At 42.8% G+C, this 19,525-nt stretch overlaps 1 protein-coding gene across 2 annotated transcripts in view; it reads left to right on the top strand.

Annotated features, from left to right (window-relative positions):
- Window positions 1–19,525, top strand: part of LOC112654107 (leucyl and cystinyl aminopeptidase) — a 108,658-nt gene that overhangs the window by 88,276 nt on the left and 857 nt on the right. Inside the window, exon 17 of one of the 2 annotated variants that reach the window (XM_049108162.1) lies at window positions 10,532–10,681. The exons of the other annotated variant lie outside the window; for it this stretch is intronic. Within the exon in view, the coding sequence (XP_048964119.1) occupies window positions 10,532–10,670 (139 nt within the window). The 3' untranslated portion in view covers window positions 10,671–10,681. Of the gene's footprint in view, window positions 1–10,531; window positions 10,682–19,525 lie in introns of those variants that run through there. 2 annotated transcript variants of the gene reach the window in all.

Here is a 19,525-nt window from a genome sequence, read left to right as displayed (position 1 = left end):
AGCCGGGCTACTTGAACGGGACGTGGGGGGCACGTGTGCTGGGTTGTTAAGAAAGGGAAACCTGGGGATTTGGACTCGTAGAGAAACCCGCACTTGGAGGCGGAGGTGGGAATCCAAGGAGTCCAGTGTGTTAATGGCAGGACGCCGGATCCTTTAAACCGCAGGTGGGTCAGCGTTCCCCCCCCCCCCCCCCAGCTCGGGCCTCCCTCCTCCTCCTCCTTGTTTTCTCTGAGTCCCTGCACGTGAAACCACGTTGCCGTGGCTTGGCTGTCCCTGAACTTTCTCACCATCACAGGTTCTGCTTACTCCTAACACTCTTGGCCGCTCATGTTTCCATTTTACCGCCCTCCAGCAGCCGAAGAGCTGTCAGAAGAGTTCTGGGTACGTAGAGGCTGTGCAGCTGCCTCAGTCTCCCCGGGCACAGAACAGAGTCTTCTCTGAATACCAGAAAGTAAGAAGTGAGGGTCAGGGGCTGAGTGTGTTGCATCACCGGTGGCCTGTTACTGAGCCGTGTCCTCCGCGTCTCCCTGGGACCCCAACGTGCGGTGGTCGCTCGGATTGCTGCATGTTCACGCAACCCCCGTTCATTTGATGGGACTGCAGAGAAGGTGTGTGAGCTCAGGACACGGCATCAGCAAGTCAGCACTTCCAGGGCAGAGTTTGCAAAATGAGGTCTGCGTTTCTTAGGTACGATACAGCTCTTTTTCTCCCCTTTGCCTTTGTTCTTTTCTTTTCTTTTCTTTTCTTTTCTTTTCTTTTCTTTTCTTTTCTTTTCTTTTCTTTTCTTTTCTTTTCTTTTCTTTCTTTTCCTTTCCTTTCTTTTCTTTTCCTTTCTTTTCTTTTCTCTTTTCTTTTCTTTCTCTTTTCTTCTTTTCTTTTCTTTTCTCTTTTCTTTTCTTTCTTTTCTTTCTTTCTTTTTTATCGGAATGAATTCTCTATCTCGAGAGCTGCTTCTCTCTCCCCTCTGACTCCCCCGTTTGTACTTTAAGAAAACAAATGTGTGTATTTTTGCTATGCATTGCATTCTTTTATTTTGTGGTTCATTCTGGGCTTTGGTGGTAAGTCCTGAATGAAAAGTGGCAGCCCAAACGCAGGACAGATCTCCTCTTGTCCCTTCCCCTCATTGCCTGCGTGTGCAGCAGCTCTCAGAATTAACTGATGTCTTTAAGTGGCTTTTCGGCGGGGTATATACTTTCTAAATGTGCATATGTAGTCTTGATGTATTTTTATTTTCTTTGGGTTTTGTACACTTTATTCTGATAACGAGGGAGATACTGTCCTGTGATGTCTCCAGCCCTTCCCAAGTTCCTGTGTGGGCAGTGGCTACAGGTAGTGACTTGACGTTTCTCTTTTTTTGGAAGTTAACGGTGATATTGGGCGGAGAGCAGAGTATGTTCGTTTAAAAATGTGTACAGAATGTTTTTGCTGCTATTTTGTGGGTGTTCTTTCACTTAGCACTTCATTCATCTTTCTCATGGGTGTGTGGATACCTAATGAGCTGTGGCAGTGCGAAAGTATGACGAATGTCCCGTTTACCTCCTCCTTGTGGCTTGCATGGACAGTTGTCGTTGCTCTCGTTTCAACCGAGTCTTGGCGAGGTGGGGCTTGTGTAGCTTTCTTGCAGATATGTGTTATGCTCCTTTTTTATATTCCATCTTATATGTGTTTGCATGTGTACATATGTGAAAATCGAGGCTCAGGGTAGGACAGATTTCCTGTTTGTCCTTTCCTTTATTGCCTCCTTGGGTTAGTAGCTGATATTGTTTTGTTTTGTGGGGTGGGAGAAACTAGGGTATGTATTTAATGTATATAAATAGACTTTGTATTACTACTCATTTCGTACTGTGTCCTTCTCAGAGGACATCAGAGTACTTAATGAGACGTGGAGGTCCGGATGTATGACAATCTCCTCTTGTCCCCTTCCCTTATTGCCTGTGTGGGCAATAGCTAGTAGAATAGTTGTTGAAGTTGGGGGGAGGGAGGGAGGGGGTTGGGGGAAGGGATGTGTACATGCTGTATATACCTATTTTTACTGCCAAGTTGTATTATTTCATTGGGTACCCAGACTGGAAGGTACCCAATAAACCATGGAGGTCCGGATGTATAACAATCTCCTCTTGTCCCCTTCCCTTATTGCCTTAGTGGGCAATGACTAGTAGAGTAGTTAATTAGTTTCAGGGGTCCTTTTGTGGGTTTGGGAGTAAATACTTTTAAATATATATACATGTTTCTACTTCCTTATTATAGTATTTCACTGGGTACCCCGTCCTTCACCGGACACACAGGTCCCCAGTGAACCGTGGAGTTCTAGATGTATAGCAATCTCCTCTTCTCCCTTGCCCTTTTTATCTACGTAGGCAGTCATTTTCAAGTAGTTTGGATTTTTTGAAGTCTTGAGGGTGAGGGTGGGAGGGTGGGAAGGGACTAAGGGCAGGATATGTACTTTTGAAAACTGTATGTACAGTATTTCTTACTATATGTGTTATTCCATTTTGTACCCCGTCCCTTGCTTGGACGTGCAGGTACTTAATGAGACGTGGAGGTCCGGATGTATGAAAATCTCCTCTTGTCCCCTTCCCTTATTGCCTCTGTGGGCAATAGTTTAGAGTAGTTGTAGATTAATATTTGTACACTACCACTCCCTCCGCTGGGAGGGTGGGGATATATATACTCCTTAAGATGTATATAAATATTTTTGTTCCTTTTTTCTGTTACTGCATTTTGTACCTAGATCTTTCCTTGGATATTTAGGTACATGATGAAAATTAAGGTTCATTCTATGAAAAAAATCTCCTCGTGTCCCCTTCCCTTATTGCCTGTCTGGGCAATGACTAGTGGTATAGTTGTTTTGAGAGGTTTTTTGGGGGCAGGGCGGTGGGGGATTTCTGGGCTTACATTTCTTAAAAGGTACATAAATGTCTGCTGTGGTGGTGGTGGTGGTTTTGCTCTTTTACTTCAAACCGGTTTTTTGGTTTGGATTTGTAGATGTGAAATGTAGTGCAGAGGCCCAGATCCAGAGGAGCGGTAAGCCCTTTCTCCCGTTGCTTACGGCCTGTTGTATGAGAGGACGTTAGGACTTATACTTTGTTTTTGAATTTCTTAATGGGGAATGGGCCCAGTAGGTAAGATAGTTGATGTTTTAAATGTATATAAATGCTTCTGCTTCTTTTTGGTGTTTACTTCATTTTGAATCTAGTCCTTTGCCATGAGTATTTAGGTACTTAATGAAAGTTGAGATTGATTCTATGAAAAATCTCCCCTACTCCCCTTCCCTCATTGCCTGGTGGGCAATGGTAGAAGAATAGATGTTTAGTTTTGTCTTTTGGAGGGGTGGGAGTAGTCTGGATGAGTGTGTGCGTGCGTGTGTGCGCGCGCATGTAAATTTTTTTTTTAATGTATATAAATGTTTGCTACATTTTGTGTGTTATTTCACTTCTTACTCAGTCCTTTGCTGGGACTTGTAGGTACACAGTGAAACATGGAGGTCCATACGTATGATAAATCTCCTCTGCTTCCCTTCCCTCACTGCCTGCATGGGCAATAGTTTTATAATTTGGGGTGATTTTTTTAAGGGGGAGAGATTATTTGGGTGGGTAGTGGGGAGGGGCAAAGGTCAGGGTATGAACTTTGAAAAAGTGTATATAAATGTTTTCCTATTATTGATTTTGTACCTCCTCTTAGCATGATGCATAGGTACCGGATGAAAATCGAGGATCAATGTATGACACATCTCCCCTTCTCCTTTCCCTTATTGCCGATGTTGGCAATAGTGAGTAGAATAGTTGTGTGTTGTTTATTTACTTGGTTTTTTGGAGGGATTTATAGTTTTGGCAGGGGAATATTCTTAATATGTATGAATATGGGTTTTTTTTGTTGTTTCATTCAGTATCTAGTTCTTTGCATGGCTCTCTATATTGGGACCTAATGAAAACTGAGTTTTATAAATTGGCAGATTGCTTCGTCCTTTCCCACATATTTTCTTATTTAGCAGTAGCTAGTATAGTTTTGTGGTTATTCTGTTTTATTCTCTAGGATATATGCCTTTAAAAATGTAAACATATAAAAAAATTTAAAAATGTAAACATATATATATGCACATATCTAATCTGCTTTTCTTTTTCGTTATTTTTCATTGATACTTAGTCCCTTCCAGGGTGGTGCATGGCTCTAACAAAAATAAAGTCCCACCAAATCCCTGCCCTCTGACTTGAAAGGCAGTCGGGATGGTGTAACTAATGGCAACAGGTATATAGCAAGTAAGTTGGGAGAAGATGCTTGGATATGGTTGAGTTATGAAAGTTAATCAGATTCAGCATCCTTACGTGGATTCAAATGGAAGGAAATGGTGAGAAGGGACTTGTACTTTGGAAATTACAGAGAGGCGAGAGGACAATACTAAGTAAAGAGTATGTTTAAAGTTCATTGCTGATTAATCTCTCAGTAACTGGCATGCCAGCCGGTAAAAGTGCTGCCTAGAATTTATTTGAAGACCGTTGAGAGTAGCTTCTTTTGGAGGCCTGGAATTCTGATTTATCTACAGAAGTCTCCTGCAGTTCCATCCATAGCATATTATGTAACTGATAGAAATTATTTTGATTTTTGAAATGAACCTTTTGACTTATTGCCACGGTTCTAGCGAATAACAACGTGGGCCCAAAAATCATTCCATAAAGAACTGGGGGGCAAGCCCTCTTTGAACGACCATCTATGGTAGGGCAGGTTGGCCCTTTTTTACCCAGAGCTCTTCTGTGTGGCTGCTTCTCTCTCCACAGTTCTCCATTAGCTGGACCATTCTTGTTCCTTCTTTCTTTCTTTTTTTTTTTTTTTTTTTGTCTTTTTATCCTCAGTGCCTGTAATATTAGATGTTATTCTCAAGTACATTTTTAAAAATGGAAGTCAGAAAAAAAAATGGAAGTCAGTGTTGCCTCATCAGCTGTATGTTTTTTGCATGCATTTCATACATCCAGACTTGTGTGTTCACTTTCAGCATTCTTGAATCATACTGACTCTTCCTCCGCCACATGGTACATGTTAGGACTCCACGTTTGTCCGTATCAAAGAAAATGCATGTGTAAAATCCCTCTCTCCCTCGCTGCCTCTCTTTCTTCCTTCCTTGCTTTTTTCCTTCAGGCTTCTAAGCAATCTTTGTTTGTTCTACAGTTTATAATGAATATAATGCTGAAGATTTGCCATATTATTTTATTTTATTATATATATATTTTAGAAACATTAATAGGACTCCTAGAACATTTGCAAAGAGATGTCATTTACCATATCAAACTCTCAGGTTCTAGTGTTCAAAAATTAGCCTATACTTTGCTATTATTTATACCTGCTGCTGTAGAAAAAAATAAAAGTTTGTTCATGACACATGTAGCTTTGATCGTAAATAAGTGAGAAAGGGGCACCTTTTTGGAATTAGTCCTGGTAGTCATTAGTGACAGTTCTGAGCAGTTCTTAATTTGAAATACTTCAAAGAAGTAAAGGTCATGGCTTAGCTGAATGAAATGCTCCAAAAGTTGCACTGTATAAACCATCAGTACAGTAATACACTTGTGTATGTATGTGTGTGTGTGTGTGTATACATATTATATAATGAGAATTACAGCATAATTGGAGCATTTGCATTAATCAGCAAACTCACACTGAGACAAAACTTAGTCTTCTGGCCGTCTCGATTAAAGCCAAGTGTTCCATGTTGCTATGAAGAGTAGGCTCTTTCAAACACTTCAAAAAGTAATTACTTGGAAACTTGTAAAAGTATTACATTTTTGTATTTAAACACCTATACCGATCTACAGTTCTTTGAATCTGAGCTTGTGGGTGGAATTCTAAATTTGTATCATAATCTGTCTTTTGTGGAAAATTTTGAAAACAGTATGTATAATATTATATATATGCAAATTGTGTTGTGTCACTTGTAAAGGGAAAAAGCTTATTTTTCTTTATACTTCTGATAACTTGTTTTGCATATGACCAGCACTGACTGAAAAGGCATGTGTAATTGCAAACACTGTTGCTTTTTTTTGTGAAATGAAAATAAAAGTATTTAAATATAAATGTTGTGTTGGCCTCTTTGGATGAAAAAAACTACACGTAAAATGGTACATCTCAGATTACACACTCGACCAGGATAATGACCATATTCATTGTCTTGCATGATTTGTTTTCTACTCCACTACGTACCCCAGTATCTCTACTGCCTATAACTCCGGGTTTCTCACACTCACACTATTGACACTGGGGCTCTCCCGGGCATTCTGTGATGACGAACAGCACCCTTAGCCTCTAATGCAAATAGCAAACACAAGCTAATGCCAACTCCAGCGTGACAAGGAAAAATGCCTCTAGACTTTGCCAAATTTCTCCTGCAGTGGGGTAAGGATTAAAACTTCCATTGGATGCTTGGGGCAGGGGGCTCAGTAACTGTTACATGAATTCTATCTAGGGCAATTATTTACTTTTTAGACTGAATTGCTTCTTGTAAACACACTTCAGTAGCAGTTGGTACAGTAATAGTTAAGTACCTAAATCCATATGAGACATGTAATTACTTATGCCTGTGAAACCAAAGAACACTTACAATCTGAATTTGAAAGTGAAAGGACACTGAATTTTACCAGGGGACACCCGTTTTGTTTCACATGTAATTGGAGCGGGACCGCACAGCTTTATCAAGGGACAGTGCCACAGTTACATTCCTGGTCACATCTACAAAAGGAGTTTCTCTTTCTAGCCCCATAAATTGTTTTGAAGGACAGTTGAGAATTTCTTAGGCTTCCAGATAGGGGAACTAGAACCAGTATTTTCCTATGGTTAATTGTCAAGGCTTTAAGTTAGGGATGTTAGGGCAAATAGAGTATCTCTTTATCCCCCAACCCAAAACCCTATTTCCAGTGACACACAACAACCTTGAAGCCATACCTTTTTAAAATCTCATAATTAATATTAATATTAATATTATTATTGATCATTAATATATTGGAGAATCAACAAAGTAAAGGCAACCTACTGAATTGGGACGATGGTTGCAAGTGATCTGTTAAGAGGTTAATATCCAAATTATATAAATGACTTCTACAACTCAACACTAGAACACCGAGTAATCTAGTTATAATGGGCAGAAGACCTGAATAGACATTTTTCCAAAGAAGACATGTACATGGCCAACAGGATCCCCATGACTCATCATCAGAGAAGCAAATCAAAACCACAGTAATAAATCACCTTAACATCTGTAAGGATGGCTTAGAGGATCAAAAAGACAGGAAATGTCAAGTGTTGACAAGGATATGGAGAAAAAGGAACCCTCGTGCACTGATGGGAATGTAAATTGATGCAGCCACTATGGAAAACAGTATGGAAGATCCACACAAAATTAAAAGAATAACCATACGATCCAGTAATTCCACTACGGGCTATTTATCCAAAGAAAACAAAAACACTGATTTGAAAAACCATATGTACCCCTGTGTTTTTTTGCAGCATTATTTACAATAGCCAAGACATGGAAGGAACCTAAGTATCCTGTTGATAGATGAATGGTACATATGTCATTTATACACACACACACACACACACACACATATATATATAATGGAAGCTTATTCAGGCATGAAAAAGAATGAGACCTTGCAACAACATGATGGATATAGAGGTTATTATGCTAAGTGAAATGAGACTGTAAAATGCTATATGAACTTCAATAAAAATATATATAAAAATACTATATGATTTTGCTCTTATGTGGAGCCTAAAAAAAAAAAAAAAGCAGAAACAGACCCATAAACAAACTGGTGGTTGCCAGAGGGTTAGAGGAATGGGCAAAATAGGTGAAGGGGAGTGGGAGGTACACGCTTCCAGTAATGAATAAGTCACTGAGATGAAAGGCACAGCACAGGGCACGCAGTAAATGGCTTTAGTGTTGTATGGTGACAGTGGCACCATATGCTATACTTGTGAGCGCAGGCCCGTGTGCAGAGCTGTTGAATCCCTGCTGTACTCCTGAAGCTAATGTAACATTGTGGTGTCAACTATACTCGGGTAAATAATAATATACTAGAGAAACGTTCTTAGGAGTTGCCAGGATTTTGATCAAAAGCTGCTGGTTCATGGTTCTTACCCTTTTTTTATTCATGGATATCTGCAATAAACAATTGAACTAAAATTCTTTATAAATGTAGAGAAGAACACTTCGATTTTGATGGACTTTTTGATGAGAGTGATAGAACTGTATTTTTGAAAATCATTTTTAGAATTCATGGCACGAAAGAGTTTGGGTTCTATTTTGCTTTACTTCAGTTCTTACCATAAAGCTCATCCCCCCCCACACACACACACACGCACACACATCCAGGGCTTCCTAAAACTAGTGACTGAGGTAAACAGTTGACTTACATGCTCTTCAGAGGTGTTACCACCAGAGAGCAAGACCATGCTTTTAAATCACCGTTACGGCCTACCTTCACTAACTAGTGATATGTTTCCAGAGCTTTTTGCGGTTTCATTTTTATTATTTTTCTTATGGTCACCCAGTCACTTATGCGATTGTGATTTCTGTTGTTGGCCGAGCTGACTTAGAATCAGGACACTTGCGTATATGTGTAACAGCTTTTATCCTTAATATCCTGCTCATTTTTTTGAAGGATGCACATAACGTATTAATATAATAAAATAACCAAACAATTGGTTAAATTATGTGATGAGCCAAAGTTGAAGCGTTGAGTAGGCTGCACCAGGAGGCCACAGATTGAAAGGAAGTGAGGGCCAGCAGACAAAAAGCCACATCAATTTAGGAAAGGCCACGGAGGGGAGACAGGGTATTGCTTGTTCCGTGCCGTTTGCCCAGAAGCCGGGTGTGGAAACTGCAAGCCCTTGTGCTGGATGCTTTCTGATGTTGCTCTTCTATGTCAGTGTGGCACCAAAGTGACGCTTGGGTGCTTCGTGCAGGATTGCACATGGGCTGCCCTGTGCAGTTAGCGGCTGTTTACATCTTCATTTACTTTGCCTCCCAGCCCTTTGTAATTTTTACAGTTAAGCGGAACTCTTGGAATATTACCATTATTACCTAGTAGCAAGAGGTAATGATTTCTAGAAATTTAAACTATTTGAAAGGCTGTGGAACATAGACTGGCATCAGTCAGGACTGAGTTGATTCCCTCGTTCAACCATTTCCCACTTGTGTTTTAATTCCTCTTAGCCTCAGTTTTCTCCAGTAATAAAACAAGGACACTACCTGCCTTATGAGGTTGTTGGCTTCACCTTAATAAAATATTTATAAATTACCACATGAAATAAGTCCATCAGAGAAATAAAATTAGCATATGGTTTCACTCGTGGAATATAAGAAACAGCGCAGAGGATCACAGGGGAAGGGAGGGAAAAACTGAGTGGTAAGTCTTCAGAAAGGGAGAGAAACCATGGGGGACTCTAACTATAGGAAACAAACTATAGGATGGAGGAGAGGTGGCAGGGGATGAGGTGATGGACTGGGTGATGGACGCTGAGGGCACATGATGTGTGAGCACTGGGTGTTGTATGCAACTGACAAATCATTGCACACATCTGAAATCACGTACGTACTTTATGTTGGCTAATTGAGTTTAAATTTTTTTAAAAAATTAGCACAATGCCTATAAATATCACAGTGACATGGTAAATGTCAACTGCTATTGTTAAAACTTCTTGCTGCTTTCCGGAGTATAAAGATGTTAATACCCTCAGTTACTGATGGAAATGAGTGTTTTTTGTTTTTGTTTTTTTTTTAATTGAATAGGTTATACAACTTACCAGTTAGGAAATTAGAGAAATAATTTCAGTCTAATTGTCTTTGTAAGTCTTAAGCCTTAAGTATGCAGATTTGAGAGCTATTGCCTGTAAATTGGAAAAAGCGTGAAGTTATATAGGTTTCACAACTGGAATGATACCCTATCACTGAATTTGTAAATAAGTAGGAAATGAAATCCTAATTATTGACTAATCTGCATGGTGGTAATAGGATCTACTTTGCAGTAATAACATCAGGCACAGGTATATGGGAAATGGATCCAGTACTTCATAGGAGCTCAGTAAATACTCCTTTTCCCCCCCTTTCAATAATGTAGTTGCATTAAATATGCAAAAGAATCAAGCATGCACAAGTCCCAATTCTAGCTAGAAAATATGTGTACAGCTTAGCGCATGGCAGAGAAGTTGGCCAAAATCTCTCCTAGTGCCAGAAAAAAACCTTCCATGTGACGTAGTCTAATTCTCTCATTTTCCTGATCAAGTAAGAGCACCAGAGGCTGGGCCTTAGCGAAGACTCCCCCATAACATGACGTTATAGGTCAGATCTGCACGTGTGTTTGTATTAGAAAAAGTTCATGTCACCTTGAAAACAAATGATGTGCAATTTGCCTGCAGGATGCTGTTTGCCTGGAAACGAGTATTAGACTTTACTATTGAAAGAGGTGTTTGGTTATTTTAATGTGGAGCGTGGAATTAAAACTATCCTAATAATTCAACTTTTTTTTAATTAATTAATTTATGATAGACATAGAGGCAGAGACACAGGCAGAGGGAGAAGCAGGCTCCATGCCGGGAGCCCGACGTGGGACTCGATCCCGGGTCTCCAGGATCGCCCCCTGGGCCAAAGGCAGGTGCTAAACCACGGCCACGCAGGGATCCCCTAATTAAACTTTTAAACTCAGCAGTTGTTCACACCCTCTGGATACCGCAGTCTCAAAAGCATGGGTGTGCGGAGGTTAACACCTGCGTCCCCCCTTGTGTGTGTCTGGACTAAGTGGGTTGCAATGAAGTAACCACTGTGAGGCGGGGGACACCAGGGTGGGGGGGTCGGAGGGGCTTCTCTCACCCCCAGAGGGACACCAGGGCGGAGGAGGGGTGGTTAGCAATGGAGAGGCCCGGGAGCCCCCACGCCTGGTGACCGGGGCGAAGGCACACAAGCTCCACCAACTACGGGCAGGAGGGGAGGGGGCCTACAGTTCTGGGGAAAGAGGTGATATTAAAACACAATTTTCGGATCAGGCGTTTCACCTGTGCGGTGGTCGCTGGGCCCGGGCCGGGGGGGGGGGGTGTGGGCTGCGGCCCCCTGGGCCCTGCGACCCGGCCCACAGGCCCTTCCCGGCGGGCGAGCGGCAGCTGGGGCCCAGCGCCCCTATTCCAGACACCTGCGCACCCTCAGCCCTGGGCCCCCGCACCTGAGGGTCCCCTCTGTGCAGTGGCCCCGGCAGCTGGGCCCGGGGCTGCCGTCCCCTCGGACTCCCTCCACGCGCTGCTCGACTGCATCTTCCAAACCAGCACGTTGCCCTCCTGAACGGCAGGTGCCTGTTGGGGGGCAGCCAGGTCCTGCCCTCCGGCTGCTGGGAGGGGAGCGCCCGACCGCCGAGCTCGCCCTGCTTCGGGACCGACAGCGGCCTCGGCTGACCCGGGGCGGAGGACTCCAGGCCGCGCGGCTCCCACGGGGTTCAGGCCCCAGCATCCAGTCGGTGTGACTTGGACCCCGCCCGGGCCTTGCCTAGGTGGGTGCGCGCCCCTTGACCCCAAGGGGAGCAGCGGGCCCGGCTGCGGGAATGCCACCTGGGCCTAAGCCACGGCCTGCGTGGCGGGTGGGAAAGAGGCCAGGGCGTCGGGGCTCATGGGGAGCCCAGGCGAAGGCACCCCGAGCCTGAGGCTGGCAGTGCTGCGGCCACCTAGTAACAGTGCCACCTTGAGGGCCGGGGGACCCTGGGCCCCCTCCCACCCCACCCCAGGACTGCCCCCCACTCACCTGGGTGTGCAGCACAATGTGAAAGCCGGAGGCCTCTCCCCAGATGCTGTGCAAGGGCCGCATCGATGCCTCGTGTCGCTGACTGGGGACCAAAGGCGCCTAGGCTCCCCTCGGAGTGGCCGCGCACGTGTTCCTTCCTGAGGCTTCCCAGTGAAGGACACGAGGCTGGAAGTTAATTGCCTCTGCTTTCACTCCGGGTTCCCCCCCAGTTCTAATTAGCCATAAACGAGCTTGGCTCACCTCAACCTGAGTTGTAAGAGGGCTTTCTTGTCTGGGTTGCTCGGTGTAGCCACGCAAGAATGAGGAGAGTGTTTCAAGGTAGACTTATAAATCGGGGGTCTTGAATTACACCAAAGTTCAATAAAAGGTAGAGGCTTGTAGCTGCCCGTAGTGGAAAACCTAGAGGTGAAGTCCCAGAGTATGAGGAATTAAATGCACCATACAGGAAATGCACAGTTTATCTGCTAGGCTTCCAGACGACAGGCCCCATGCCTCCAATATGTCAATGACCGCCTGTGAGCCTCAGCAGTCGGAGCAGCAGTTCTGACCTTTGACCTCTCCAAGGTCCCTGCCTTAAATTAAGAGCAGTCTGCAGAAATCTTTTAGAATGTGCTTGGGATGCAGCAGCAGCAGCAAGTGGGTAAAAAACCCTAGTGGCTTCTGTCCTTGCCCAGTGCTCACCGGGAGTGACCAAGAGCAGGCGGGAAGACTCGTTTGTCCGCAGATGGCTGAGGGTCCATACAGCCCATGTGGAAGGAATCCTAGACTCCTACAGAGACTAGGGAAATCTGAGTGAAATGGAAGGAATCCTGGAAAATGTGCTCCTATGAGAAACAAGTTGATGATGACTGGACAAAAATGGAAGTGCTTCTTTCTAGTTTGAGAGAGATGGTTAGGCAGCTCTAACAGAAATCCCAAACCTTCCTGCAAAAGGGCCAGAGCTGTGATCTGATTTAGGCAGTCCAGAAATCTCCAATGACCAAGAAATGAGTTGAGCTATCCTAAGTAGGAGTGGCTCCAGCAGGGGGTGGGGCTCTCATACAACAGCCAGATCCCGTCTAGGAGGAGTTAGTGTGTGGACTTGGGTGGAGGCTACCAGGACCCAGAGGTGGGAAGGTGCAGCCAGGTCCCTACAGGCAAGGAATCTTCTCCAGGATCTGTGAAATAGGGGTTCCCATGGCTTAGGCAAGAAGACCGTGGCCCTCAGAGGTGTTCCTTGGTTGCCTTACAGATGGTTGTCCAGAGTTAGCCCAGGAGCATGCTCAATTCATACTGAGGATGAAGGATTGACTGTGGTTTGCCATGAAATGTGGTTCCAAAGGACCTCATGCTGACTGTGCAGAAGAGAACTACAGCTCTGAGTCCTCAGCCTACAGTTGCTCCAGGAAAATATCCTCTTTCACTTGTTACCACGCCAGCTCTGCAAATAGTTGGTGGAAAAACACAGAAGATACGTTCAGACCAGACTGATAAGGATTGGTATTTGAGGGTCTTGGTCACTGGACTTCTGTTGGAGAAGGCTGTCTGGTAAATGTGCCCTCTGTGACTTTCATGGCTCCACTCTCCACAAGGTTTGTTCAAGGTGATGATGCTTTGAGGCAGGTGCTTCATGACTTAGAATACCAAGCTTTTTCATGCTCCATACACACTAACAGTCCACTTTTGCAGACTCCCCTAGGAGAAGCATCATCATCATCCCTGGAGCAGGGAAGCCTCTCCCTTGCTTCATGCAGTACAGCAAGTGGCTGAGGATGGGGTGGAGAGAGGCAGGTGGATTAAAGCTTATAACATCTCAAGTGTATAGTGCTACTCAGTTCCTCAAATCCTTGTATGCCACTCTTAACTCCTTTCCTACTATGGATAAATCATTTCTGGCCCCAGCAAAGTAGTAGAAGCAGAAGATATCACATGAAAAGAAAACTACAAATCAATATGTTTATAAATATAGATGCAAAAATCAACTAAATATGCAAACTGAATCCAACAATATGCATAAAGGATTATTCATCATGACCAAATGAGATTTATCCCAGGAATGCAAGGTTGGTTTAACACTCAAAAATTAATGTGACACAGCATATCAATAATATATCATACAATAAGACATAAAAACAACATGACTATCTCACCAGATGCAGAAAGAAACACTTGACAAAAACCAATGCACTTTCATGAAAAAACACACAATGAGGGGGATCCCTGGGTGGCGCAGCGGTTTGGCGCCTGCCTTTGGCCCAGGGCGCGATCCTGGAGACCCGGGATCAAATCCCACGTCGGGCTCCCAGTGCATGGAGCCTGCTTCTCCCTCTGCCTATGTCTCTGCCTCTCTCTCTCTGTGTGTGTGACTATAATAAAATAAATAAATTACTTAATTAATTTAAAAAAACACACACACACACAATGAGGGATGCCTGGGTGGCTCATTGGTTGAGCGTCTGCCTTTGGCTCATGATGTGGTCCCATAGTCCAGGATCAAATCCTACATCGGACTCCCTAAGAGGAGCCTGCTTCTCCCTCTGCCTGTGTCTCTGCCTCTCTTTGTGTGTCTCTCATGAATGAATGGATAAAAATCTTTAAACACACACACACAAACACACACACACACACACACACACACACAATGAAGTAGGAATAAAGGAGAACTTTCTCAATCTGCTAAAGGGCATCTATGACTCACCAATTGCTAATGTCACATTTAATGGTGAAATATTGAAAGATTTTCTCCTGAGATCAGGAACAAGGTAATGAGGCCAACTTTCACTACTTCTATGCAACATCATACTGAAGGTTCTAGCCAGAGCAATTTGGCAAAAACAAAAAACAAAACAAAACAAAAAACAAAACAAAATACCATAGCAACAACAACAAAAACCCAATAATAAAAGGCATCTGATGAGAAAGGAATAAGTAAAAACATCTCTATTTGTAGATGGCATGATCTTATACATAGAAACCCCGTATCAAAAAAATATATATATGAGAGCTAAAAAATGAGTATAAAAGGTTACAGAAGACAAGATCAATGGTACAAGTCAGTTGTGTTTCCAAACACTAACAATGAATAAGCCAAAAGTGAAATTATGACATCAATTCCATATATAATAGCACCCAAAAAATTAAAAGACTTAGGAATAAATTTAACCAAAGAAGTTCAATATCTGTACACTGAAAACCATAACCATTGCTTAAAGAAATCAAAGAAGACCTTGATAAATAGAAAGATCCCACGTTCATGGAATCACTGGAACACGTTATAGTGATAAGATGTCAGTACTCCTCAAACGTATCAGAATCTATCAGAATCCCAGCTACCTTCTTTGTAGGAATTGATGACCAGATCCTAAAATGCCATGAAAACTCAAGGAACCCAGGATAGCCAAAACAATGTTGAAAGGAGAACAAAGTTGGAGGACTCACCCTACACAATTTCAAAACATACTATGAAGCTACAGTAGTCAAGACAGTGTAGTAAGAGCCACAAGGACAGGCATACACATCAATGGAATAGAATTGAAAGTCCAGAAATAAGCCTATGCAGTTGTGGAGAATTGATTCTTTTTAAAGATTTCTTTTTTAAAGTAATCTCTGCACTTCTTGTGGGGCTCAAACTCAGAACCCTGAGATCAAGAGTTGCATGCTTCAGAGACAGAGCGAGCCAGGCACCCCTGGTCAATTGATTTTTGACAAGGGTACCAAGATAATGCAATGGGGAAAAAATAATCTCTTGGACAAATGGTGCTGGAACAACTAGATAGCCACATATAAAAGAATGAACTTGAACCACTACCTCATACCGTACACAAAAATCAACAATTAATCAAAATAGATCAGAGGCCTAAATGTAAGGACTAAAACTATTAAATTCTTAGAAGGTGTTTAAGATATGACACCAAAAGCACAGGCAACAGAAGTGGAATACATCTGACTTCATCAGAATTAAAAACTTTAGCGCATCAAAGGACCCTATCAGGAAAATGAGTAGATACACCACAGAATGGCACAGAATATTTTCAAATCGTATATCTGTTGAGAGTTTGGGATCCAGAATTTATAAAGTATTCATATAATTTATTTTTTTAATTTCTTTTTTTTAAGATTTTATTTATTTATGAGAGACACAGAAAGGCAGAGACACAGGCAGAAGGAGAAGCAGGCTCCATGCAGGGACCCTGATGCGGGACTCGATCCTGGGACTCCAGGATCACGCCCTGAGCCAATGTCAGGTGCTAAACTGCTGAGCCACCCAGGGATACCCCCCCTTTTTAAAAAGATTTTATTTATTTATTTATTTATTTATTTATTTATTTATTCATTCATTCATTCATTCATTTATGAGAGACACAGAGAGAGAGAGAGAGAGGCAGAGTCACAGGCAGAGGGAGAAGCAAGTATTCGTATAATTTTTTTTTTGTATTCGTATAATTTAACAATAAAATGACAACCCATTTAAAAAAAGAGACAAAGGATCCAGACATTTCTCCAAAGAAAATATACAAATAGTCAGCAAGCACGTGAAGATCCTCAACGTCATTAGTCATGAAGAAATGCAAATCAAAACTCATGAGATCCACTTCACACTTAGGAGGATAGTTACCATTTAAAAATGGAAAATAATAAGTGTCGGTGAGGATATAGAGAAATTGGGACCCTCATACATCGGCTGGTGGGAATGTATAATGTGGAGATCAGTTTGGCTCTTCCTCAAGGGGTTAAAGATTGAGTTACTGTAAGACCCACTTTCAGATACCCAAGAATTCGAAACAATGTTTATACCAAAATTGGTAGTTGTATGTGTGGACGTTCATCGCAGCATTGTTCATATTAGCTGAAAGCAACAACCCAAATGTCCACTAATTAATGTGTGGATTAATAATCAAAGTGGTATGTCCATTCAGCAGAGTATTCAGCTGTAGAAATGAATGAGGTGATGATACAATGCTTGGATACATATGCTTGGCTCTTGGAAACTTACCCTAAGTGAAAGGTGGGAGGAGAGCGATCTCACTGAGAAGGCCTGGTTAATCCCACTATTCTCTTTCCTTCAGTCTTTTGATCCTGGACGCACAGCTCATGCTGGGAACCTCTGAGTGATGTGCTAGTTCACAGATAAGAATGCCCAGCGTTGCCTCAACGCCCTTTCTTGGAGAAGTTGGTACATAGGCTTATGGATGAGTTGTGAACCTGCCTACCCCCTTCCCTGTAGCTAAGATTGACTGGCCCGGGAATGAACACACCTGGTGTAGGAGAAACAAATCACAATTTGGGCAGATACACTTAAGTTTTCCAAACTCCACAACATTGGGGCTTGGAGGAACTCGGTGTGATAATTCACAGTGACTGGCTGCATTTATGAGGCCGAGTCTGAAGGCATCCTCTGGTGCAGTGGTAGGGTGACCACCTCCTTCTAGTTTGCCCGAGACTTTCCTCGTTTTAACACTGATAGTCTTGCATCACAAGAACCCCCACAGTTCCAGGCAAACTGAGCAGTTTGTCACCCTAGAAAGGGGCCATTCTGGACCAGTATACGTATTTGTGCAGAAGGAGGCAAGGGAAGCAGACATATGTAAGCAGGGATGCAAAACTACAGAGTCAAACCTAGAATCAGTGGGAGCTGCTGCCTTGATTCCTGATGACTCTCCAGTTCCTTCCTCTGCCCGCCTGTTCATCCATGTAGTGGACCAAAGGTTATTGAACACTCACCTTGTTTTAGGCGATTTGGCAAGAACATAGATGACCTTGAGGTCTGGGTTTACTTCCCATTCCTTGGATTTTCCAAGATACCCGAAACTGTTTCAATAAGCTCCGTTTTATGTTCAGCAGATCTCTATTCCTTGCAACCAAACTATCCTTAACATACTCGCCCCCGAAAATGTTGGAGGGGACAAGGAAGAGGGAAGGAAGAGGGGGTTTGAGCCTAAAAAACTCCACAACTCTGCATCAGGGCATAAAGGACTCTCCTGTTTATGGTCTATGTCAGCCTGTGTCCTTGTGTGGGATCAGGTCTGGGGACAGTGACATCCATAGATCTTAATGGCTGGGAACAGGAAGACTAAACAGACATTTTAGACATGGAACTTGGATGAAGAAAACTTCCGTTGTTTTCTAAAAGGTCTCCAATGAATTCTGGATGTTCTCACTAGGCCAGTGGCTTTCAGATGTTTTTTTTTACTTCTATCCAAGGAAAGATGTACAGCAAATAGGGTAGATATCACCATGGATTACTCTGTAGCAATGAAAGCGATGGGCCGAGTGTGGATAGTGTCTTTTCAGTTTAATTTTACATCAATAAAAACACGAACCCAGAGTAAAGAATATTTTACAAAAACATACAGAAAACGAAAATAGAAGATACATTTAACTCATTATAATGGTTGCCATTGGGGTCAGGGAGGTGAATTGAAAGTGGTGGTTGGAGGATTAAGGGAAACAAGGGATGGAACTTCTGCTGACCAATGAGAAGATCTGAAATAAACTAATTAGTGTAATTGCGATTTTTTTTAAAATGCATTTTACCTTGCAACCCAGCACACATATGCATATGTTTAGCTGTAATGAATATTTCACAAATCATTATTTACCTTCACTATGTTCAGTGTTCTCCAGTTTTGTCTTATTTGATTTTTTTAAAACGCTAATCACAACTCACTCCTTTGTTTTCACGTCTTCCTAACGTGATAGGACCTGTAGTTGGAGAACTGTATCGCACCTCAGTGAGGAGAACACCTGCTGGGCAGCTCTCAGTCTGTGTGACAAAGACTCCAAAACCCCTTAAGCACCGATGTTTTTGCAAGGAGAGGAAACAGTTTGCCGCTCTTTCATTTCATACAGATACATCCGGGGTTCATTTCTATTTCTGATTGAAGTCCAGAACTACAGTGTGTTAGGCAAAAAGTGGTCTCACAGGGCAGCCTGGGTGGCTCAGCCCAGGGCCTGATCCTGGGGACCTGGGATCGAGTCCCACGTCGGGCTCCCTGCATGGAGCCTGCTTCTCTCTCTGTGTCTCTGTCTCTGTCTCTGTCTCTGTTTCTCATGAATAAATAAATAAAATCTAAAAAAAAAAAAAGTGGTCTCCTAAAGACGTCCATGTCCTAATCTTAGGAAGCTTGGAATTTGTTACCTTCCATGGCAGAGGAGAATTAAATTTGCAGATAGCCTGAAGGTTGTCCAGAGCTGACGTTAAAATTGGGAGACTAGCCTGGATGATCTCATTGGGCCCAGCGGAGTCACAGGGATCCTTAAAATTGGAAAGGGGAGACATAACGATGCAATGTGAGCAGGACTGTTCTTCCTTTTGCTGCATTTGAAGTTGGAGAAAGGGAGCCACCAGCCAAGGAATGTGGATTGACCCTGGAGGCTGGAAAAAAAGCAAGGCCATGGATCTTACCCACAGCCTAGGGAAAGGAACTCAGCCTTGCCAATGCTTAGATTTTAGCCGGTGAGACCTCTATCAGATTTCTGGCCCACAGAGTCGTAAGATAATAATTTCGTATGTTTAAGCCATTAAAGTTTGTAATCATTTGTCGCAGCAGCAGATACAAAATAATTTATGAGGACAGTTAGAAAACTTGGATCTTGGGGTGCCTGGGTGGCTCATTTGGTTAAGGTGCCGACTCTTGATTTTGGCTCAGGTCATGATCTTAGTCAGGGTCTTGGGATCGAACCCCACATTGAGGTCTGCACTCATTCTGCTTGGGATTCTCTCTCTTCCTCTACCCCTTCCCCCACAAATTAAATTAAAAAATCTTAAAAAAAAAAAAA

The sequence above is a fragment of the Canis lupus genome, chromosome 3 (genome assembly GCF_003254725.2).
Source record: "Canis lupus dingo isolate Sandy chromosome 3, ASM325472v2, whole genome shotgun sequence".
NCBI classification, from domain to species: Eukaryota; Metazoa; Chordata; class Mammalia; order Carnivora; family Canidae; genus Canis; species Canis lupus.
Note: the sequence above shows the minus strand (reverse complement) of the source record. Positions and strands in the feature narration are given on the sequence as shown.